The 25731-nt window shown below is 36.4% G+C and overlaps 1 protein-coding gene across 1 annotated transcript in view; it reads left to right on the top strand.

Annotated features, from left to right (window-relative positions):
• FAM135B (family with sequence similarity 135 member B) overlaps nucleotides 1-25731 on the top strand; it is a 114817-nt gene that overhangs the window by 47302 nt on the left and 41784 nt on the right. The window contains exons 3-6 of the mRNA XM_054385361.1: nucleotides 185-324; nucleotides 6515-6585; nucleotides 8397-8570; nucleotides 18477-18603. Coding sequence (XP_054241336.1) covers nucleotides 185-324; nucleotides 6515-6585; nucleotides 8397-8570; nucleotides 18477-18603 — 512 coding nt within the window. The remainder of the gene's footprint in view (nucleotides 1-184; nucleotides 325-6514; nucleotides 6586-8396; nucleotides 8571-18476; nucleotides 18604-25731) is intronic.

Raw genomic sequence — 25731 nt, 5'->3', positions numbered from 1 at the left:
CATGTTTTAGAACCTGCAACCCACCATAACAATCTGTTCTACTACCATTAATTATTGAGAATGTGTTTAATTATAAGTGCTAATACAAATGGGCTAGATAATCCTAAGGCAAAAATGTAGGAGAAAAAAAAATAATCTCCTTGCAGAAATTACACCAGGGTTTTTTCTGGGTTTTTTTATGCAGATGATTCCAGCCTTTGCTCAGCCTGTGTTCATGAAAACAACGTTTACAGCAGAATATTTCAGATTTTGTACAGAAATGAAGAGATCGTTCTTAATGAATCAATGAACTTCAGAGTACACCTGCTTCTGGATGGTGAAAGGGTGAGTCATCTTGGGATACACATAAAAACCTGGAGGGTATCAACTCTCAGCCGATGTGAGCACCCACACAAGGGGAGTATGAGATCTGAAAGACCCACCTTGTAGTATATCTTTCTCTACCTCTTAATGGTGTGAATCTAATGTTTTTCAGTGATAACTCCTGTTCCCAGAAGCTACAAGAGAGGAGCAGTCTTATAGTATGAAGAGTCCTGTTTTACTGGACCCTTAAATAGGAAGGGGAGAACTTAGTAGAATAGCAATAAGGCCTGACCCAGTGTGTCATCACCCTGCTTTGTCAGCACAAGGACTGGCACAAAATATATGACTTTGGCACTTGCTTTCAGTGATAATGAGAGACACATGACATCAGCTGGTTTGTAAAATCAGCATGCCTTCAAAAATAGGTCCCATAAGAAATGCAGCCAATGTGAATCAAGTGCTCTGTGTTGAACTTGAAACCAGAGATGCTCACCTGTCCTTCATTGTATAACTTTGAGCATGAAAAGATTTATATTTGGGCTTTGTCCTGTTTTCATTCATATATATTTGTGTGTTATCTGTAGATCTAAATTAAACTAGCTGAAGAACCTAATTTGAGCTTATTTCATATGCATCTCTTTCCCTCCCACTTTTTCTTGGTGTTGTGGTTTAGTTCATTGTTTTCTTTTTAAACATAGTGTTGTCGATTCATTCCTCCCTAGAACTGCTATATGTGCTTATATGAAAAATTTAAAAATGCAGGTTTATCAATATTCATTAGTTAAATGTGCCAACATGTTTAATTGAATATTAATTTTGTCCTTCCTCGGTGGAACATCTCTGATTAAAAGTCCCTCCCTTCAAATCATAGTAGTTTCCAGTAGTTTCCAGTGTTGAGCAGAGATGATTTCTCATTATTTTTATGGTAATATTTAGGAAAGTTGTGCACCACACAACACTAAAAAAAACTATCCCACAAGATTCCTCATAGTTACAACTCATTTTGATACTTGATGGGCTGTGCACACCACTTTTGACTTTTCATAGGAGATCCCTTGGGAAAAGGACATCTGTCCAATTCTATACTTACAGAATGATTTTGCATAGAGAAAGCTCCCTTATTTCTGTATCATGAAGTTGCTTTCAATTTTTTTTTTTTTTATGTCTGTTGTTCCCAGGTGAGATGCTTAAGACACTCTAAAGAATTAAATGCAAAAAATACATGTCTGTAGAATTTTTTTGCCTGTGGAGCAGATTAGCACAATTCACTTCTGCTTAATGCTCTCAAGCTTCTTTTCTCTGGTGATCCTGTGGTTTGATATTTTTTCCTCCACAAGTTCACAAATTTGATACAAATATTGGAAAGACCAAATTGTTCCACCCTGCTGGGCACTATGCTCAGAAGAAACCTGCTTATATCCATAACTGTTCTTCAGAGATGGTTTTGAATCTGTCACATAAACTCACATTTTGCATTCAATCCTTGCAGTGTGGTGTTGGTAGAACACTTAGGGTTGTGTAAGGTGTTTAAATACTATCTCTGTTTATAACTTCCAAACTGCACAACAGATGCAAGTCCTTTTTGTGCCATTTGTGTGCTATGGTGATTTTTTTTTTTTTTTTTGAGGATGAAGGATCTGTTTACTGCTTTTTCTGTAAACGGAAATGATGATAAATAGACAAGGAAGTTAAACTGGGTAATGGAAGTATTGAGCTCATATGCTCCCGGTAGTTTCTGCTGTCAGAGCTGGAATTATCAGATATTATACCAAGGAAGCAGTATGCTTTATCCTCATGGTGCTAGGATAGTTTTGTGGTTGAGATAGGTTGGTGCAATAGGCTCAGGATTTAAAAAAATAAACCAAACAAAAAACCCCCACAAACAACAAAACTCATTGTACACATCCAAGTTATTTTATTTATTTTATTTTATTTCTTTCACCTCCACTTGCATAACTCTAGATAAGCATAAATATGGAAATACATATTTTTGTGTCTCATGTTAAATGGAAGAAGCCTCAATTATCTTCCTAAAAGTGACATTAATCATACCTTTCATCTTATAAATGGTGCTGTAAAGCTCTCTGGTTTATTAGATATCTTTTTCTATATTATCCCAGAATGAAACATTTTTTTTAATTCATAGGAAACCATAATGCAGGGTTGAGGCAGCCTTTAGTGTGTTACAAAGGATTCTAATTTATTTTCATAAGCTTTTGCTTTCGCTCTTATTAAAGAAGGAGCTCTACCTCTTTCATCAAGCAATAAAACAGGTAAGTTGTCTGTCTCCTTGCTTGCAGGCTCCATTCAGGGACAATTTAGGAGCAGGGAGAGTGAGGCAAGCTGAGACATCACAGTCTATTAGATTTTGTACTTTCCAGAGAAATTTAAGTGAGATTGGGCATTCGATCTGATGTTCTGGCAAAATGGCTAAATATTATGGAAGTACATCACAAGAATTCTAGAAGCTTCAGTTATAAGTATTATCAGAGCTCTTAAAAGCTAAACCAAAGATGTTAATGTAAACCTGAGAAATTAGAATTCAGAACTGAAGTGATGGTGATTCCAAGCCAATTTAACAGAAATTGAAGTACTTTGATTGGTATATACCTTTTATTGTATAAAATGCTTCTACTTTTCATGTACAAATACTTTCCATGGTACTATTCCAAATAGTTTTTAAAAACCTATTCCAAATAGTTTAAAAACTATTCCAAATAGTTTTTAATGAAATGAATTTCTCTGTCCATGCAGTTCTTTGGCATGAGGGGAAGAGGTTAGAAAAGAGCTTGAACACTGGACAGCATCTTCTGGAAAATTATATGTGCTCCAAGATGAATATGAGATCTTTTTGCACAAGCTATGAGGCCCAAGATGGGAGAAGTCAGGGAAATGTAGACACACCCTAGCAATGGAGAACAGGATACTGAATTTGTAGATTTTCCACAAGATGATGTTACAAGAATATGCAGAGAAATATTATGCTGATGCAAATGATGAAGAATTAATCAAATGAGAAATGACAAAATTAATTTCAGCCTTCTTTTATTTCAGAGAAAAAAAAAATTAAAAAAGGAAAGAATGAAATCCACATACTATTTCCAGCAAAGCTTCCAAAATTCTGTTCAGAACTGTCATTATTTATTTTGGTTTTTACTGGAGACAAAATCAGAATGTAAAATGGAGTAATATTTCCCAGAGGTCAGACATTCTGCATTTACCTTAATTTATTTTGCTGTATGGAATCTTACAGAATAGAATAATATTCCTTGTGTGGTATGAATGTATTTCCACAAGTATGTGAGCTGTGATTTTAATCATTAACACAGCTGAGTGGTCAAAGAACTTTGAAGAAAAAAAAACCCAGAGGACTCTTCACAGAGTATCTGGTAGGATACATCTTGGTTAATTTCTTAAGTAAGTTGGTATGAAGATTTAATTTTTTTCTTAAGGAGAAAAATACATAGATGTAAAAATATATATATATATATCTAATAGTCTATCAAACTTCTGAAAAATTAGACAGTCTGGAAATGGTATCTGTGGAAAGCATCATGATAGTCCCAGTAGTGATAAATTTTTGTATACAGACAATTTTATTTCATACAGGAGACTGAGGAATGTTAGAAATTTCAGTGCCTCTTATGTATGAGCTATGGAAAGGCCATTTCATATTTTTTGCTATGTGAAGATTCTTGCACACTTGTAGTTCTAAGAGAAAATAAAAAAGTAAAACACAGGGAAGTCCAGCAGGTATCAAAGATATATAATGTATGTAACTCTCTTGTGTTTCAGCCTGTCCAGAAGCCTTTTAATGGCATTTTCTGAAGAAGAATTCAGTCATTTTTTAACCAATCTTCTCATTTTCAATATTTATACCTCCAGCATAAAAAGGAAAAGATGTAATCTCTGCACTGAGAACTGTGATTTGATTTAATGTACAGTTTTACACTCCTCAGAGCAATCAGACTTCAATACAATTTTGGGATTAAAAATACTCATGCAGTGATAAATACCTCTAGTTCTCTCAGACACCTGTTTATTGCCTCAAGATATTTTGAGCAAGTGTCACTAGCTATTGAACCTGTTTTAAAGACAGACTGAGATTTCAGTGGCGATTGCAGGTGCTCAGCAATATTAGGCAGAGACACAAAATTTCATCCCTTCCATTGGAGGATAAGGTTTGCTTTGTCTGAAGCACAATACTTGAATTGAATTCCTAATTTAAATTTATACTGTAGCTTCAACAATGATTGCTTCCTTTGCAACTGCCACCAACTATAATTTTTAGTGACAACAAATCATTAAAAAGGAAAGGCATACTTACAGGTGTTTTGAGACAAACACAAAAGAAAAAGCACATTTTCAGCAAACAGATGCTGGAAATTTCTCCTCACATTCCTGTGCCTGAGGTCACTCTGGAAGAAATATCATTACCTCAAAAGAGTTTGAATTTTGAATCTTTGATAATTTTGTTAATGTACAGTCAATCTTTGACTTCCCATTTGCTTGCTTCAACATAAAAAAGGTACACTCTAGATGGAGTTTCCCTGTTGGAAAATCTACCTAAACATGGCTTGTGCTATATATTTTATGAATCCTACCTGTCAGAGTAGGCTAAATGCCCCTGACATTACCTTCAGTTCATTTTTGATACAGTCTGTTGTTAAGAAGGGGTTAATAAGCTTGAGAAAGTAGAATTCATCTTGCTTAATGTAAGCCCTCTAAAATTCAAGTGTATGTAGAGCAAAATATTTCTCTAGGCTCTATGTATTGTCAATTGAAAGAGACAGGCACAAACAGAAATCGATTGTCCTTTCCAAGTGTGTGCCACAGGATATGTCAGCTCACTGTATGCATGTGTTTGTTGCTTTCCACTGACAAAAGAAAGAACCTAGATGTCTCACCTTGTTTTTTGTGACAGAAAAAAAAAAGAGAGAGCAAAAAGTAATCTTATTTATAATAACCTGTCCTCAGTGAACAACTCTATTTTCCCACCTGCATTTCTGTGCATCTCCCCTTGTACTCTGGTGTGTAATTAAGGATGTCTATATTCACATAAAAATACTGTTTGAGTAATAAAATGAGTAATTATTCATATTCTCATTTAGGTTGATAGAAATAAAAACTTTTTTATTTTATTTTGCTAAACCTGGGCAAGAAAATACATTTCAAAGGAGTGCTGGGAAATTGAATCCTTCTTTATTCTAACTTACTTATTTATTTCCATTCTTTATAGTTGTTTCAACTGTGCCAAGATGGAAAGTGTTAACTAACCTAGTCCTTTCCAGCTGAATATAATGTTCTGACATCAGCCTTCAAGTAATGTTACCAAAAATCCAAGTACTTTTTTTGAAAGTAAAAGAAGGGTATCTTTCTGGTGAGACTTACTAGTTGAAGGTAGAGGTGAGTTAGTTTATGATCAGACATGATATCTTTATTGGTTTTGGTAAGCTGAATCCTACCATGTATAAATATGTTCAGCACTCTCCAACAAAGTGAACTGTTAAACTTTTTTATTATTATTGAAACTCTAAAAATAACAAAAGATTTTGAATTTTGCAAAGAAAATTGTCTATATGAGTATCAATGACAACATTTTCCATGAATCTAAGGGCCAGAATGAGTGACTGGGACACAGGAAAGCCTTAGTTTGCTGAGAAACAAACTAAAATCACAGAATCACCCAGGCTGGAAAAGATCTCTGAGATCATCAAGTCCAGAGACTAGAAATTGTCAGAATGATTTGAGCCATTTCTGACTGACTTAAACTGCAAAGTTTGAGCCTTTTATTAATTACAGGTAGATAGCCAGAAGGATTCATGGATATTTCTCCACAAAGAAGACCTAATCCTTATTCTCATTCATCTGACAAGAGAACTCAAATAATCAGTGAGGGAGAACAGCTTCAGAAACACTCCAGTGACTCTCAGTATACAAGGAGAAAGTGTCCAATAATTACATTGTTCTATGCACTCTAGTTACTCTTGTCTAGAGTAATCTGGGAGCTGATAACACCTCTGACTTCTTCTGCTTCCATATGACTCCTTTAGTAATTACCTTGACTTTGTTCCTTTCTGCCATTGTGGTGAGGTGATGCCATTGCTGAATATTATTTGCCTTTGCCCCTATCAGAAAAACTCATCCACTTTTGCCTTCAGTGTTATGGGTCCCAATTTATAAAGGTAACTTTGTTTTTCTCTTTTTGTAGGTTGAAGATGCATTGAGTGAGGCAGATTTTCAGCTCAAGCTGGACCTGCACTTCACTGATAGTGAACAACAGTAAGTGCTTTTTTAAAAGCTCAATTGGTAATGCAGGAATTTGCTCAACTGGGACATTACTTTGATGAAATAAGAGTCCTTTGGGAAAATATAGCTTTGATAAGTCTTTGCTTCAGTGTGGAAGTCTTTGTCTTTTCTCTGTAGTTGTATGTACAACATTTTTTCTTCTTCAAGTATGAGGTTCTCAAAGGTGTTTAGTGTTACTCTGTCTCTTCTGCTGTTAGTCAAGGCATTATCACTGACCTCCACGTGAGCAGAAGCCATGATTCAGGACTTCATTTATCTCAGGAGATAAACTATTTTCTGACTGGAGTGGGTGTAGGAACATGTTAAACATGCTTTTGTTGTATTAAGAACCAAAGCTATCTCTATATTTTAGAAGGAGTCTTCTTACTGAATTTGATTTCATCCAACTGCCTTTGATTCCATAATCTTAGGTGAAGTGGGAGTAGTATCCCTTTATGAGACATAGCAGAAATTGTGATTTCAAATGTTGTTTATCCTCACTGAATCACAGAAAAGGTTTCCAATGTCTTCAGCAGGATTTATGGGGGGTGGGAAGGGGTGCAAAGAAATCAGCTGAGTGGTGTTTCACATTAAAACTGACCTTGTTATTGTTCATATGCGTGGGGAATCTAAATCAATTTCCAGAACATGTTTCCTTTATCTTTGAGATATAAAAAATGAAAACTTGTTCTCTCAGGCAGGTGGGACTGGTCCATCAGACATCAGCTGTGATGCTGATGGGTCTAGAAGAGAGAAAAAACAAACATTAAGTGGTAGCCAAGAATAAAAAGAACTGAAATCTTAATGTTGTGAAATTGTGATCTAACACATACAATTAATTTCTCTTATCATCTGAATGATTAATTAGATTTACTGTGGAAAAAAAGGTAGTGGTTTTTAGTAAGGAACATTTTGCAAATCTCATTGAAATACTTTCTGGGATGAACCATGGACCATGGTACCTCATCAAAGGTTTTCTTAGCTCTGGAAAACAGTTGGCTTCAGGAGAGTGTTTAAAGCTGTAAAACAGATTTTCAGAAGTGAGTTTCACTTGCATTGGGAAGATGTGGTTAGGCATGCTCCAGGCTTACATCTCAATCTCATGTCCTATAGTTGACTCAGACATCATGTTGTTGACTGCACACTTTGGAAGATATTCTGGAATCGTGAGAACAAACTTTAAATTAATGTCTTGGATTTTAGTTACTGAAGAAAATGAGAAGCCAGTCCAAGTTGTGTTGTTTCTCTGCAGCTATTTCACCTAATTTTTAAAAAATTTTTTTGGCCTCCTGAAGTGGTTTTTTTTCAGATCAACTATCTGCAAAGTATTTTCAGCTTTGGCTGACAGAGGACTGCTTCTAACTTCACCCATCACCCAAGCTGATTGCTCTTACGCTGAAAACCAGAACTAGTGAGCTGCACTGGCTATGGACAGTTTGCTAAATGCATTTCCATCTGTTACTTAGTTCTTGATGTCCCCAGAACTTGCACATAGGTGGACATGAAATACAATCATCAGATGAAATCAGTACTGCATCACATCATTTTTTTCTTTTATACAGTGTTTTTACACATATTTCTACTTATTATTTTTTCTTGTCATTTTTTTACCTGTATATATACTTACATTTGTATGAATATTTATGCTAAACACAAGTACAAGACAAGATGCGTAAACCCTTATGAAGCTGGGAAGTGATAAAAATTCACCTGAAACTGTCTTCCAGTTTGCTGCTTGTACCATGTTACAGACTGTGACTGCTTGAGCTTTCTCTAACTCTTTTAAAAATCTCTTTCTCTTCCAGGCTGAGAGATGTTCCAGCGATTCCCATGATCAGCAGCCGTACACTGTGTCTTCACTTCCACCCTCGGCGAGGTCTGCACCACCATGTTCCTGTCATGTTTGACTATTTCCACCTGTCAGTGATATCTGTCACGGTGCATGCATCACTGGTAGCATTACACCAGCCTCTGATCAGGTAAAGGACAGAAAAGTCCATTGAAAGGCAAATGAGATTCATCTTCTGAATTCATTTGTTTCTTCACAGATTCATAGAATTGTTTGGTTTAGAAGAGACCTTAAATATAATTTAGTTCTAACTCCCCTGCCAAGTGTGGGGACACTTTCCACTAGACCAGGTTGCTCAAGGCCTCATCCAACCTGGCACTGAACACCTCTGGGGAGGCGGCATCCCTGGGTAACCTGCTATTATATAAGAAAAGCAGAGGGGACAACTTAATTTCAAGAGTCTTGGTTGTGTGCAAGGGTCCTGGAGACCAGAGTCTAAAGCCAGACATTGACACAGGTTCCTTCCCCTGATAACACTAGGCAATAGGAGTCAGATTTTTGGGAAAAGGTTCAGAAATGTTGATTAGTCTTGATCTCTCTTTTCCCCATCTGTAACAAAAGGAAAGTTAAAATTCTTTTCTTCTTGGCTGTTTTTCCTCTTTAGTCTAAAGGCAACTAAGAGCACGTTTTCCTCATGTCATTTTATAAAGCATTTAGGACAGTTGGACTCTAATCTCATCTGTGGCCTCTGTGCATTAACATAATTCATAACATGGTTAGAAGGACACGTGCAGGGATCGGTACGGATGAGGGTCATTGAAATTTTCCTTTGCAACTTCATCTGATGTAGAAATATAATACTAGATGCCATTGGGTCTAGATGTGATTTATGTTATTTGATTCAGAATGACAAGAAAATAATTCAGAACTCCTTCAAATAAAACAGGGCTGGAGGTCAATCTCCTTTAATATTTAGTGCAGGCAAGGGGAAGCAAAGGTCTTCCTGACAATTTACTTTATGTCCAATCTTGTCTTTATGTGAGACAGAATGCTGAGAGGGATGGAACTCCTTTTGTCCAGTAGCAAAATACAGTGCTGTTGTGTTTCAGCCTGGCAGGCATTAAACACCATAGTGTTTTATCAACACCACAGTGTGCTATCAACATTATTCCCATCCTAAATCCAAAACATAACACTATGCCATGTACTGGGAAGAAAATTATCTCTTATCCCAGTTGAAACCAGGGCAAATATTCAGAGTTGTTTGCCATTGACCTACTCCATGTGTGCCATTTGTCAAATGATCAGGAGACTTAAATTTGTCACATACTGTGCCAAGAGTGCCATGTCAGAAAGAAAAGATGAACCTGTGGATTCTTTCTTCATCAGGCTTTGTGTTTTGACTTAACACATCGTTGCTTCAGTTCTCCATTTGTATAAAGGCATTGCTTGTACACAATGCCAGAGAATGAATTCAGATTGCAAGAAGTTGAGTTGTGACAGTGAGTGAGTCATATAAGCAGATCAGACTGACATCTGTCTTTTTTTTCTGTTGCAGAGATACAAGTAACAGCTGTATCTCTCTTCTGCTATGTGTGGACTTTTTAAACAGTGAATTGGATTGTAATACATTACTTTTAACCAGATAATTTTGCTGAGATAATTTGCCCATTGTTCTACTATACAAAAGGATGAAAGAACAACAGTTATTAGGTTTAATGACCATTTTCAGTGCTTTTTTATCCTCTAATGAAGGAGGCTGAAGACTTGTTACTGTTACTAAGCATAAATTGCATGATGAGCAACCGTTCAGATTATTAGATTATTATAGTTTATAAAAATATGATTTTGTGGACATTAATGGAGTATACAGTATTATTACTTAATACAATGGAATAAATATATTTGACAACACAATATAGAAGCTCTTTTGCTGAAGCCAGTAAAATAATTTTAAACTGTGATACTGAGAGTTTAGCTTCTTGATAAATATTCAAAACCCAAAGAGTCATTATATCATGCATTCCGTAAATATAAATCAGGGTGAAGACACTAGTTTGAAGGAAATGCCAGTTCCAAGAACTCTGGAACAAAACCAGTCAGCTAAAACTTATTTGGTTTATCTCAGCTCAGAGCTTTCCTGTTTACCACTTACCATTGGAGTTTACTATGAACACAGGCAAAAGGTTTAACTGTAAAATTGGATCATTATTTTTGTAACACTATAGAACCTGAATGACTGGAAAAGGTTTTTGTCACATTAAAAATAAAAAAGCCAAATAGTTACATTGTGTGGGAAAAAATATTGTCCTTGTTTTGCTTGGACAGAACAATAGGCCAGCTGTGATCTGCAGGCCATTAGCAGTTCTGAATCAGTCAGAAAAGTTGGCTGGAGTTGGCTTACAAAATTATCCCAGATCATAAACATCACACTCACTATAAAGTAGGAAGTTTGCTGAGGAGGAAGGAGCCTCTTACTTGGGTTTCCTGCTCTTGCTTCTGCTCTTGCTTCAGATAATTCTGACCCTTCTCTCAAGGATTGCTTTCCCATTTTTTGTGACAGTTTTACCTTTTCTGGGCTATGCACGACTTTATGTAATTCATGGTGGCATTGGTATCTGGTTTTTTTGTTTAATTACATCTGTTTTCATTTCAGCTGTTATGTTTTCTCCTTTTCTCTGCTGGGGAGGGGTCACTGGGTGATAGAGCAACTGCTAGAGTTCAGCTAAACATACACAAGTATTTATACTGTAGTTCACTGTGGTTTAGTTTGCTATCTTGAAATACCACTCTGAAAATGAAGATCACATACTATGTAAAATTGAAATTCACTGTGTTATGATGTTGCCCTAGGACAAACTTTGCCACAGCTACCTGCTCTGCCTTTCATATTTTGATAGCTCTGCTGGCAAATTAGTTAACTCTTCCCCAAAGTTCTTCCCTGTTGCCTGGTAGAGAAACCAGCAAACACCTTTCCCTGCAGAGTAATACACACCTGTTGGGTAATCCTTGCTAGGTTTGCCTCCATCACCTCCTGGTTTTGTGTTTGGTTTTTTTGGGGGGGGCAAGTGAACATTTTGATATTGATGTTTGTTTTGGTTAATAATTCTTATATAATAAATATTATATAAGGTTTGATATTATGAAGCTCTCACCTCTTACAAACCTGAGAACAAGTGAAAGTTACATTTCTAGTATCTTTTTTAGAATTATGGATAGAAATTTTGTGATTCAGCTTTTCTAAAGAGTATGACCCTCAAATTCTTGACAGGGTTCCAATTCATGGCAGCTACTAATGGCTTTACAAATTTATTAAGGAGGTGAGACTCTCTAAGGAGCATTGTGGGGCTTGGGTTACCTTCTCTCTGGGCAACTTGGGCAGCTGCATCCCTCAGAAATACTGGTGCAGAGGGAACTCTTAGCAAGAGTGAGGAGCCTGGATGGCTTTGACTTGTCTTTGGACAGTACCAGTCTTGGTTAAACCAACCAAGCTTGGTTAAAAATTCACATTTTGACCTTTTTAGAATTCTTTGGCTTCTCTAAAAGCACTCAAGAAGCGGCTGAAGAAGCTAGATCACTTAGGAACAAGTTCAAAACTTTGGTTTTCTAGGCAGGAATGCAGTAATAGGGAAGAACAGAGATGTGTGGTGAAGTGGCTGCAATAGCTATCATTTCAACCTGAAGCACTGCTCCCCTCACATGTACTTTGCCCTGCACCTAAACCTTTCCAGCAGGCACAGCAGAACATTGTCACAGCACTACTTGCCAACAGCTTTTGCTTTTGACATCTGTCAATCATGGAACAGTATTTTCAGACTTTTGGGATATGGGAGAAATAGAGGAGAATCAAGAGCAGGGGTTGACTAGGAAGTCATTCCTAGCACCACAGAAATGCAATTCTTCTTGAAAAGTAAAGGGCTTGCCTCTGTGGACCTTGTTTTACCCAGAATAACAGAAGATGATCTCACATAGTCTGTCAAAAGATAAACAGAAAAAGTGAATCATAATCGGGCTTGAGAGTACTCCCCTGCTGAATTCACTGGCCTCCACAACTGCTTAAGTACCCTTTTTTGTTCCCTTTGCTAAGCTCTAGAGGCTAAATGTGAGTAGACAGTTGCAGGAGAAAGGAGGTTGTAGGAGTTTTGGACACCAGTTTTCTGTTTTGTACAGATCAGTTTCGTTTCTGGCCAGAAGCATTGACTTCTCCCTTAGCTCTCTGTCACTGGCTTTGCAACTGGTTCATTCTGTGTGTGGAACCAGCAGTTATTAGCCCAGCATCAGCTATTAGACAAGGTGCTTTTCTCCAGCATAGTTCAGACTTCAAGAAATATTTCTATGTTTCCCAAAGGAATACATCCATGTCTGGGGTGTTCAAATATACTTAGTCTCAGGCATGCTGCAAGGTCAGTGCCTTCTTTATACTGGACTCATTTAGGAAGAAAATAGTAAGAAACATATGGTTACCCACTCCTAAGAGGAGTTAGCATATGCTATTCTTTATAGAGAGTCAAAACATATTTGTAAATATTCTCTGAAGCAAGTACCTGAATATATACTTCCATACAAACACATAGTTTACCACGATGGAAACAATGCCCCGTATGTTATATTTCCTGCCAAGCTGCATGGATATTAGGATCTGATTGGCATGTTTTGTGCTGAAAGTTTGTCGAGTGGCTTGAGATGATTTATGCATTTTCCCCCTGAAAGCTTTCAGGAAATGTGAGAACGATGTTTCAGCACTAGACTTCTATCACCTCTACAGACTGGTTTCCTCAAAGCTTTGTGCAAAATCCAGCTCACTTAAGGGTCATAGCATCTGAAGTCTTACTTTGTTTCTTGAGCTTCAGCTGAAAAAAAATTGTATCTAGGAAAAAACAAACAAATGCAAAACAAACCAAAACAGAACAAAACCCAACCCCCGAAAAACCCCACACCACCAACTAAAAAAAAAAAAAAAACAACAAAAAAAAAAAAAACTCAAACAAAAAACTTCTATTGTTTGCAGAATTAAGAGAGTTAATTTTCTCAGCTTTCTGAATTTTCCTAATTTTTCTCTTTTCTTCCCCACATTTTTACTTATGTCTATGTGAAAACCAAAGTAGGCTTTCAGGATTTTACTCATAAACATTGAATTCTTTATTGCCCATGTCCAAATCGCTGTATGTAGCATCCAAGATGGGGAAATAATATACACATTTTACAGTTGGAGAAACTAAAACACATATACTGAATTTTTCACTTCCTTGATCTTGTTCTGCTCTGGAAAGAGGAAACAGAATCAAAGTGACAGAAGGTATTTGAAGGTTTCAACCCTGACCTAGTTCTGCTCATCTTCGATGCAAAGCCTCAAGCAATTTTGTCTCACTAAAATTCCAGGCATTCTCCTGTTCCTCAGAAGTGCAGCTGATATATCTATATGTGATACACACACTGTACTACCTGTGCACCTTGAATCTGTATGCAGACAATGAAGATCAATTTTACTACAATTATAAGTTTAGCTGGCACCAATTCATGGGCCGCTTATGTCTGAAACTGCCACAGATAAAATTCTGGGTAGTAAAAATTATTATTTTTTTGTCCCACCCGATATTATTTGCAAATAAATTAATCTGTAGGAAGAAGATGGAGTAATTATGCAGTAAAGAGATACTGCTTCCATAATATATTTATTAAAATAATGGTGTAAAATCTTTTCTGTAAGTCTTGCATAATCACTGGATGATTTTTCCTTTGAATTTTCTTTTATTTGTTACTGTTTATCATGTATCTGCAAAGATAAATCTCCACTTGGAAATTTCATTTTCCCTGCTACTGGCCAAGAAGTCACTAATGAATTAAAGGATTATTTCTGAGTCAAAATTTTAAAAATAACAAAACAAACAAAAAAAAGCTACATGGCGTTACCTACTTTCCAGTTTTATAGGAACTAAGGTAAAGTTCAGGGGAAATAAACCATCATTTTCCAACAACCACTACAGATTTCAAACCAGCTATCCTCTCAACTCTCTTTGGGATCTAGGGAGAGATATCTGTTTCCATTACAAATTTTCTTTTAATAACTCTTATCAATTTTACACAAGAAGCTCAGAACATTTTACAGCCTTAATGAAAATCCATATCCAGAGCAGATCTAGAGGATCTGTAAATATCCACATGCTATTCACAAAAATAAATTACAGATCATCTATGTAACCCCATAGCCACGTCCCAGTAGTAATTTGCCAAAAGCTATATTAAAGTTTTGAGCTATAACACTGAGGGATATCAGTCTTGTGCATCACATCTCTCCTAATCTGTAGGAGTTAGAAGGAAGTTCCTGATGAAAAGCAAACATTGTGAAATGGAGGACAGGAGGGTTTTGCTCTGAGGTGTGTTACTAATTTACTTATGTTTTTCAGTTTTCTAATTAATAATATTTTGTACATAAGGGGCTCAGGGCAAAAGAAGTGATTTCTGCGAAGGATCTGACATAAATGTTTTTTTTTGTTGGTTTGGTTTTTGGTTGGCTGTTTGTTGTTTGGGGTTTGTTTTGTTTGTTTGGTTGTTTTTTTGTTTTAAGTTTGACCATTTCAGACAGTGCAAGATTGGTTTTTTACCAAGCAAGATTCAGATCCTGATTTTTTTTTTTTTTTTGCATTTTTCTGATGAAAAAAACAAACCCCAAAGGGTCTTGGTTTTTAAATAAAAAGTAAAATTTGAAAAGGTTATTTCATTGTGGGCATTTCAATCTCAAAAGGAAGGTTATGTTTTATTAAATTGGACTAAAACATTTATTCTGAATACTGAACACTCTGAATATTCTGAATTCCGAATACTTCATAACATTCTGAATTAACATTTATTAAGACAAATCTGTTTCTTACACTAGGGAGAAGTCAACTCATTTATATGTCAGAGAATTGTCCACAGAATATAAAAATAAGGAACGATTATTTAATATTTTATGCCACATGAGAAGTAGGAGGTGCTGCAATCAATTCTCTAACTGCAGGTTTAAAAAAGACAGAAAGTGCAGCACATATTAAAACATACAATTCATTCCAAAAGATGTTAAAAGAGGCCAACAGTATAAATTAAAAAGACACGGCCATAAATGCATAGAAAATAACCATAACTATTGGAAATAATTGTCTGAATATAACTTCTAAACCAGAAAGTTCTTAAATGTTGATTGCTGGTATCAACATCAAAGAAATAAAAAAAAAGAGGAAAAAACCAATTTAATTTCTGACATTGACAATATTAAATTCTGCACAGAGGATCATTCTTTTAAACACACACACACACTCATTACCTCCTTTGACCTTTTTTATCCTGATTCTAAATAAAAGCTAAGGTTAACATACAGGATGAAAATCTAAACATTGATATTAAATCAAAGCTATTTACTAGGTAGTCCAAATGGACATGCAAATAACCAGGGTTCAAGTTTCATGAATCTGCAATTCATACAAATGAGCACACTTGCAGGTATAACTGGAAAAAAAATATGGATAACAAAATTTAATGTAGGAAATTAACCTATTACTGCTAGTAAATTTTTCTTCAAGTGTTATGTACTTCAGAAAACATTAGGGGAACCTCAATTGTTTGTAAGCCTTCCAGTTAAACTTTCCCTCAGCAGAGAAATATTTTGGCAGGTTTCCCAGAAAAGGGTTTTTTTTTTACAGTGTTATGTGAAATCAATTTCTATAAAACCAACAGATTAAAATCCCTTCTTTGCTGTAAAAGCAAAATATATGAAAAATAAGGTATTAAAACCTGCTTTACTCTCCCTTTAAAACCTTTGAAAGCTTCGCCAATATTCAAATGAGGAGTTTTTCATGTCCAGGCAACATTTGTTTAAGCTTCTCTCTCTGATACCACAGCAATCATTTTTTATTTCTGCTTTCTGAGCCTTTCCAGCAGACCAGGGCATACAATGTCATCCAGTAACAGCTGAAATTATTCAGAGCAGTGTTTATCTCTTGGCTGTTTGAAACTGCTTTTGTTTATTTATTTATTTTTAACTTAAGTGTTGCATTTAGGAAATACAGGGAAATACTTCATGCTGCTCAAAAGCAGCAGGCTGGCAGTTTCTTTGATCACATACATTAAAAAAATATATAATCAAGGCCACATACACACCAAGGTCTTCTGCATCATCCTCCCCTTTATGGGATGTTCTTTTTGTCACTATATGAATGTTAGATTATATATACCAAACAAAGTTTTGACTTAGAGGGAGGCAGGGAAACGTGATTTATCTTCTGGAACTAGTCCAATTCTTAGTTTTTCTTGGTCTTCTTTTTCTGGTGTTTCAAAAATTCCTGAGTTTTTCTGCATAATAGAACCCCACCTATTATTTGGGTGATAGTGAGTATTGTTCTCTTTCATCTTGTACCTTTAAAATAAGCATCCTTTCTTTTGTTATATGTTTCTGTATAGCAGACAGGAATCTTATCTGTTCTTAAAAACTGAGTCAGGTGTAGGTATCCTTGAATTATGGCTGATTGGAGCTGACATAGATACGTGATTCACATCTACATACAGGAATAACCTCAGATTGGAAAAAATGGCAAAGTAAGTGGCACTGTCTTTGGCTTTTAGTAGCTTTCAGTTCTAGCACAATATAATTTTAAGGATATTTTTGCACTCTTTGTCTTGGAAGCTTTTATCTTTCAAGGAGACCAAGTCTCCTGAGCATGATTTGAGATGCCTGGATGGTCACCAAGTGTCTGTGGACAGTGATCCCAGTCTGAAAGCTGTAGCAAAACTTAGAGGTTTTAGCTCTGCACTATGTATGGCAGTGGTTTGTTTGGGTTGTCTTTCAGTTTTGTTTTGTTTTGGTTTGGTTTGTTTTTTTTTTCTTTTTCTTTCTTTTTCTTTTCTTTGCAGTCCATTATTTCAATTACACATTTGCCTACATGTTTTTTAAGAGTGTTTATGATTGCATGCATCACCATCTATATTCAGTAATTTGTCTCATTGTATTCACCACAAGTAGCCTGATTTCTCTCTTGAAATCTTGGTATAGTTTATATATAGCACATTTTCACAGAGTCTATCTCACCTAATGTCAGTTGTTTATGAGGCAGTCATTCTAGACTCTCTTTATGGTCAGCAATAAGAAATAAGTACTTTGAGGGTGAAATTCATCTGACCTATTTGATATCACTCCTTCAGAAAGAGATGACTCATGCCCTGGAAATGCCAATTCCTCTCCAGTGAGTATAAAGGCAGCCTACATCATTAACTGTGATGCAGACATTTGCTCAGATTGATCCCCAGTAAGAGCCCTAGTTAAGCACCAGGACTCTGATGGGGGGCTCAATGCTGAGTAAATTCCAAATAAGATGTTCCATTCTTCATGGATTCATGCTGTAAGAGACATACAGATACAGTCAGAAGGGAACACTGTGACCATAATAGCTAGCACTGAGAGTTAATGACCTCAGCCCTAAACAAACTTAAATTCTCTTTTGTGTTTGAGGAAGAATTTGAACAACAGTGAATTAATGTTGTACATGGATATGGGAAATGCCATTTTTGGGCTGAATGCTTGTCATTTTTGTTCTGGAAGCTTATGTTGTGGGACAGAGAGAAATGGGAACTAAACGCACAATTTATAATTCAAGACTAGGATGAGCTATAAAGGATATTGATAGTGAAGAGAACTTGTGCACAATCCATACAGGAAGGGCGATATGGTTAAAACCAGAGAGAACAATGTTTTATCAATCAAGATGCCAGCTGATAAGAAGTTAGGTAAGAGTAATAGCTGTCTGAATAGATGGAAAGGTTGTGCTGTTGACATTATGTTGACATTATTATAAAAAATATCCATAAAACAGAGGAAAGGATTGGGGGGAAGCCACTCATTATGAATGCCAGGAAAGTAAACTCTGTTCACATTATTTGGGCTAGTGTAATGGTCATTTTGAAAGGGAAACATGGACTAGAGTATCAACTTGAAATCAATAAAATCAAAAAACGACACCAAAAAAACCCCACAAATATTTTCTAAGGACATAACACAGGCACAGCAATGACTCTCTTCTAACAATGCTACTCTGATGATTATTTTTCTTCTCAATTTTTCTTCTTTTAGTTTTGCTCGTCCAGGAAAAGGGTCGTGGCTTGGTAAAGGCAACCTGGAGACAGGAGCAGACCAGTCCAGTATGTCATTAGAAAATCTAGTTTTTGGAGCTGGCTACTGCAAACCCACTTCATCAGAGGTAAGGAGGATGAACAATGCTGTCTTAATTCCATTCAGTCACACAGAGTGTCCAAACTATCTGTGAAGAACATGCCCTGGTTTATATTGTTAATAAAGAGATTTAGTTGGAGGAAGAACCTTTCAAACGTTTCTCCATGAACCACATTGCACTTGGATACACAATTCCTGGTGTTCATCTCCCACCTGTATGAACCACTTTAGAAAAGTTCGAGATTGTCAATGACACTTTTTAAATAGGACACCTGACCAAGTGTCTGCTGTAAGATGAAAATAATTATTGAGTAAAAGGTCCTTGCTTTCAGGTCTTATGTTGAAGAGCCATTATTAAGGATGTTGTGGAAGAAGAGTTTGTGTCTGGAATACTGAGTGTTGTGAGAGCTGGTGACAGCGTGTTATGCATAGTAACTTATTCCAGACAGGGCCCACAGTTAGTATATGCATTTATTGTAACTTACAACAGGTGAAGAGGGAAGCTTGTGCAACTTTTAGTACAAAGACATTTGTTTGGAAAATAGTGTGTAACTGTGTGGTTGTGCTAGATAAGAAGTGAATTTTGCCAGAAATGTTTCCTCAGATCTGAGAACTCAACTCAGAATATTGGAATCATTAGCTTCTTAGGAAACCCTGGTTCAGGGGTTCTGATTAACATGCTGCCCTCATCTTCCCTCAACCTTTCCTGTCAAAGCTGTTCTGTTCTACATAAATATTAAAAATATGCTGGCCTACAGCATCTGGTGAGGAAGAACTACCAGGGAATTAAACTGAGAGACTGTTTGGCCTGAGGCTACTGTCTGAACCATTGGGTCATTGCATGCTTTTGGCAAACAAACTGACCTCAACTTGTGCCTCTCTGGTAAGCAGTCACATCACATAAATTTCAATAACTGATTCAAGGGTTTCTTTTTTTAGACTTATCTCTGTGCTTCTCTGCACACCACACAAGAGAGTTGCTTCCTTAGAGTGTGGTTCCTGTTTTTCAACATTGTTGAGCAAGGACTCATGCAGTTCTGTAGTAAGAGAGAAGAACCAATGTATTGCTATAAAGTAGTGAGTAGATAAAGTTCAGAAGTAAATGTGACAGTGGTTTAATGAGATTGAATGAGGAGGTACACTTGATTATTTACTGCATAGAGGACAGGGTCAGATAAAATTCTCAGGGAGACCATCCCATTGAGGTATGAGGCTCAGAAAGGACACTTGCTTTCTAAACTCTTTCTCATAGAGGAGTTCAGGTGCATCTGGATCCATTCCTAGTCCTAGCATGGCTTAAAACACCAGGAAATTAGTGATTCACTTTGTCTGAGGCATTTATTGTGCGATTTATTCAATTTCATAGATTTGGCATAAATTCTACAAAGTCACAAAGCAAACTGGCTCACAAAAGTAAACTTTGCCTTCATTAGTGTCATATTCAGTAGACTGGCAAGGGCTATTTGGTTTATGTGCCAAGGTTTTGGTAGCAGAAGAGAGTGGAAGCAGGGGTGGTTTCTGCAATAAGATACTAGAAACTTCCCAACCCTATTAAACGGAACCAGTTCCAGCCAGTTCCAAGAGGACTTTACTACTAGACAAAGCTGAACACTGATGTTGGTAGCCCCTCTGTGATAACATATTTAAGAAAGTGTAAAAAATGCTGTGCAGCTGTGAGAAAGAGTGAGAGAAACAACTATGCAGGTACCAAGGTCAGTGAAGAAGGAAGAGAAAAAGTGCTCCAGGTGCTAGAGCAGGGATTCCTGGCAGCCCATGGTGAAGAACAAGGTGATGAAGGTTGTCACACTGCCACCTGTGAAGGACCCCATACTGGAGTAGGTGACTGTAACCTAAAGGATGATGGGTTTCAATCTGCTCTTATTTCTCTTTCTACTGTGTTTAATTAGTAATAATTAGTTTCTTAAGTAGAATCTGTTTTACCCAGGTTAGTAATTTTTAAGTGATGTCCCTGTCCTTATCTTCCCCCATGAGCTTTTTGTTGTATTTTTCTCTCTCTGTGCTGTTGAGAAAGGAGACTGAGTGGCTTGGTGGGTACCTGGTGACCATCCAAGGTTGACCCACTAGACATGGTTCAGACAATGCTTGAACACATATATTGACTGTGGGAGTTTTCATCTAGTTTATGTAGTTGGTTTGTTTTTTTCTTACTGAAAATGCAAATGACTGCTTTTTACAAAGAAAATCTATATTGATAATCAGCCCCTTCTTGATACTTCCTGAACTAATCTTCTGTATTTAGACTGCTGAGGTGCTGCTGTGTAATGATAGATCCTGATGACAACTTGTTCTGCACTTCTGACTTCTCAGGGAAGAGAGTAATTAAATGTCGGTGGCTTTGGATTGTATACATGCATTTTCCCTAGCTCTCCCCAAGTGACTTGTGAACACCACTGACAAGTTCCTCATTTCCTGGCTTAGCAGAGTAGGGATAATAATTAATCCTATTTAGGCCTTAGTGACTTTTTTTTTTTTATGTTTCCTACTCTCTTCCAAGTCATCTACCTAGCAAACAGGTATCTTCTCTTTCTCTATTTCTCCTTCCCTCCCTCTGTATTATTTTCTTTCTATAATATGTTTTCCTTTTGAGAACAACTAAGACAATGAAGATATTTCTCTTTTAAATAAGATATTTTGTGGTCAGCTAAATATGAAGGCAAACATTACTACTTTCTCAAGCTCTCTTGAGCTCATAGCCTATATTCACAGGGAATATATGTCAAAATAGGATCATATCTACTGCAGATTCATGAGCTGTATGTGACTGTCTTCCCTCAGGGGCATCTGAATTCCCCTTTGGGTCTGCTAAATTGCTTTTTCCTGTGAGGAAGTTCAAGAAGTTGTTTCAGATGTTACAAGGTCTGTATTTTAGTGTCACACTGATTCATGATTTCAGGTCATCTCAATAGTCATAAGACCTGAAGACTGAAAATTGTCTACACATCCTACATCTACAGTAAAATAAAACCAAGGTGTTCCTTGCAGAACTCAAAACTGAATGGTCACTTACTCTTCAGGAGTTTTATGCCTTACTCTGTAACGTGTTTTAATGTCTTTGTAATACTGTGCATCACATGCCTGCTGTGTTATAATCAAGTTGAGTCAGTGACATAGTGGGGGTTATTAATAATCTGTACTCAGAGTAATCTTATTTTCATTTGGATAGCACTTGCACTTCAGATAGATTGGCTTCTAAGTAATCACATTGATTAATCATACAACTTCCCATTAATGCTGCACTGGTGTCTGATAGGAAGTGTTATTCTCCTACCTAGCATTGATATAGGGATCCATAGAGACACAAAGTTTATGCCTGACATAATACAAGAACTACAGGTGTCATTCAAATAAAATTGCATTAATGAGTTCTTTTCTACAGACAGTTTGCTGATATTTTCATCTTTTCAGCAACATGTGAAAAGCCTAGGCCTCTGCAGCCAAACAGCAAAACCTTACTCATCTGAATTTTATTCTTCTTTACTTCTGTGTAGTTATATAGTTACATTTCTTTTTTTTCACTCTTGAAAAGGGAAGGTTGTGCATCAGAGCATAGTCCCTGTAGGGTGGATTGTGGGAATTACAGTATACCCTGAAATTCTGGTTTAACTGAGAAAAGAGGTAGGTATACATAGCTGCAAACTTCATTCCTCTTCAGACAGAGGAAATTTAAGGTAGAGCTTTAATGTAGAAATTGAATGTAGAGATTCATGTTATCCATCTTTCAAAATTTATTCCATTGGTTTTGGTTGTTTTTTTAGTTGGTTGCTTGCTTGCTTGCTTTTTTATCCTCAGGTTATCTGCTGTGTCCTTACTCTAAACCAAAATTGTATGGGAAGGACACAGAGAGAGAAAGAGACAAAAAGAAAGGGAAAATAGTGTAAAGAGGAAAGCTGAGGGAGAGGGAAGAGTAGTGAGAGATGGTAAAAAAGAAAGTTATCTTTGAAAAAGAACTAAAACTTTGCAAAAGATTAGTGCTCCACTGTTTCCTTTGTCAGAAAGGGCTATGCATATTTTTGCCTTTCTCTTCCCTTTGTAACTAGCAGAGTTTTTCCCCTACTAGGGGAAAAAAAAAAAAAGGCAGGCACCTGATGTATCTAAAGTTCTGTGAAGTTGTCAAAGCTTTTAAAATGTCTTTTTTTTTTCTTCTTAAATGCATACCACCAGAAAAGTTTTATAAACAATGCTTGATTGTTTACAAACTGAAGGCATAGTTAAGATTCTGATTTTACCCATTTCCAGTTTGAGTATGTAAGATACCTGACAGATATTATGTACATATTAAAAAATAAAATTAAAAAAATCAACCCCCAAAAAAGCCTGGGTATTTAGAATAGCTTTTATTTATAATTTATTTCATGTAACTAAAAAAGCCTGTAGAAGCATAGTTTACAGCAGAATTTAATCCAGAATTTTAAATTTTACACAGAAATGACTTCATTTTTTGTCTCAGACTTTTCTTCTTTGGTGTGAATGTGGTAAAGAAAGCACGTATTTCCTGAGCTGGCATGTGTCTGTAATGGATGTTTTTAAAGGAACAGGATTCTTTCATTGCTTTGATTATGTAAATGGTGATTAGTTGTGACTGGGACTGCAGCAGATGTCCAACAGATAATTATTCAGAAATAGTAAAAGGGCTGATATACTGTTCTTTATAAGGTGTAATGACAAGTGTCTTTAATCAGTGTGTTCAGGGCACCATTTGTGATAATTACTGATGAAGTCTTTAATCTTCAGTTGCATGAAGATAAATGACTGAGTTTTAGAAAGAATTAAATGATTTTCTAGCTGTAGCAGAAAACATGGTTAACTAATAATGTGACAATAGCCAGTTCCTTTAATCACTGGTATATTTTCTGTGGCTCTTAGGTTTGATCTGGCACATGCAAGGTACAGAAAGACAAAGATCTTCATTACAATACAGTTAAAAAAAAAAACTGGGATTAAATTGGAATTAAAACATAATGTTGTAATCTCTTCACTGTGGGTATTCCATGAAAATGCTATGAAATCATCTGGAGATTCTTGTGAGACTCTGGACAGGGTGATGATAGAATCTCCTTCTAGAGGAAGTCCTTGGGAACTGATTACATTGAAGTGATAATTTAATTTGAAAATCAATAGAATTTGCATAGGAAGTTCTATGTTTCATAACTATTTTTAGTATTTTTCTGCAGTGTTTGTATAGTCAAAAAATCACATCTCTGCATTGTTCATACAAACCTCTCTGCTGCATTCTCTTTACAAATCTCACTGTTTCTCTGGATACCATTGTGAAAAAAGTCAATCACACTTAGACTTGCATAACTGAAAAGAAGGGTTTTTTATGGCTAATTTAGAGTAGTTGTGAGTAGAGTGATAAATGGCAGACTGAGCATGGAGAATTTACTTACTTTTTCCCTACTATTACAGTTATATACTGAAGAATTTAATTGGACCCCATCACCATAATTTCTCACTTTGGGGCTGAAATCCACTGATGTGGTCTGTGTAGTCATTCACTTGATCAGCATTCTTGCAATTAATCTTTCTACAGTTTTTAATATTGACTTCTGAGAAGTTCATAGGAGGATGCCTGGGACAGATGTTGCTTTCTTCCCTGAAATGGAGTACACAAGCAGCAGGAACAACCTTTCTACTCTTCCATTTAGGAAGTGGACTTGGCTGCTCTCTACCTCTTGATAGAGTACTCTGTGAATCAGCTTTTCTTTCTTCTAAGTATTTTTTTCCCAGCAATACTTTTTCATATGCCTTAAAGAACACTATAATAATTTCCACTGACTGAAGATGAAAGAGTACTTGAAAGGAGACCTAATCAACTCTCAGCTTCTGAGAGAGATGACAGCGTTTACAACAGAAGCACAGATGTCAACAACAGCAGAGATCCATCATCTGGAAGCTAGCCCTTTGCTATTGGCAAGTGTCCCAGACAATAGCTCAGGGACTAGGGAATAAGAAGAGACTCCTTTTTCCAACCACTTTGTCTTTTTTTTTTTTTTTTTTTTTTTGGAGAAGCAAATCTCCAAGTGACAGCAAGAGTTTGTATTTCTGTTCAAAGCAAACATGCCAGTCATAATGACCCAAGAATCAGTTTCACAGCTGTAGTGAATGATAAGTCTTGATGCAGTGCTTGGGAGAAAGACTTAGACGTATGGTCCCCATAAATATTAACTTGTGCACAAATGACTACCTCTGCCCCAATGATCTCACAAATTCTCTGAGGATCAGACAAATTTCAGCATTCTGAACAACAGAAAAAATAGCCTAAGGAATTAGAGATGGGTCAGCATGTTATGATTCTTAAATGTATCACCAGATAGAGGTGCATAACATCAGAGAAAAGTTTAACCACTATAGATAAAGCATTTTTTGGAGCTTCATGGAAAGATAAAAATAATTCTAGCAGCTCTTCAATACATAAATAATCTCTGAAGCTGATTTAACTTAATCACATGTTCAGAGTCTATGCTGGAGTATTTTGTTGAGTGACAAAAAATGAAATGTTGGGCAGAACTGGGTAATGCTTCAAGGAAGCTCTGTGCATACCCAAAAAGGGTGTACAAGTATTCAAGCAGTTTAGACATGAAGTATGTGGGTGAAAATCTGAGTCTAAATATGCATTTAGAGTAAGCTAGACACAGTCAGATGCATATGAGCTTACACTACTTCTTTGACTAGCATAAACCTAGAGAAATCAAGGTTCTAGTCAGTCTGATTTTACATTAGTATTTACCTTTGCCATTCACATCTTCATAGCATGGTATTTGAATAGGGTCTCGTGTATTAACTCTGTCTGTGCACTCAGTATTCTATTATCCCAAAGCAGCTGGGTGTGTCATGATGGGTGAAGGAGCTGAAACATCATTTGTCAATAGCCTCTGATATCTAGCGAGCCAGAAAAGGACAATAGTCTATTTCTTTCACTTTTACTCCTTGTCAGTTCATAGAAACATTGAATGGTTTTGCTCTGACATGAGCAGGGACATCTTCAACTAGATCAGGTTGCTCAGAGTCCCATCTAACCTGACCTGGGATGTTTCCAGAGATGGGGCATCTACAGTGTCTATGGGCAATCTGTTCAAGTGTTTCGCCGATCTCCCTAAAAAAAAATTCTTCCTTACATCTAGTATGAATCTCTCCT

Source organism: Indicator indicator, chromosome 12 (genome assembly GCF_027791375.1).
Source record: "Indicator indicator isolate 239-I01 chromosome 12, UM_Iind_1.1, whole genome shotgun sequence".
Lineage (NCBI taxonomy): Eukaryota > Metazoa > Chordata > Aves > Piciformes > Indicatoridae > Indicator > Indicator indicator.
The sequence above is the reverse complement of the archived record's forward strand: the minus strand, read 5'-3'. Positions and strand labels throughout refer to the sequence as shown.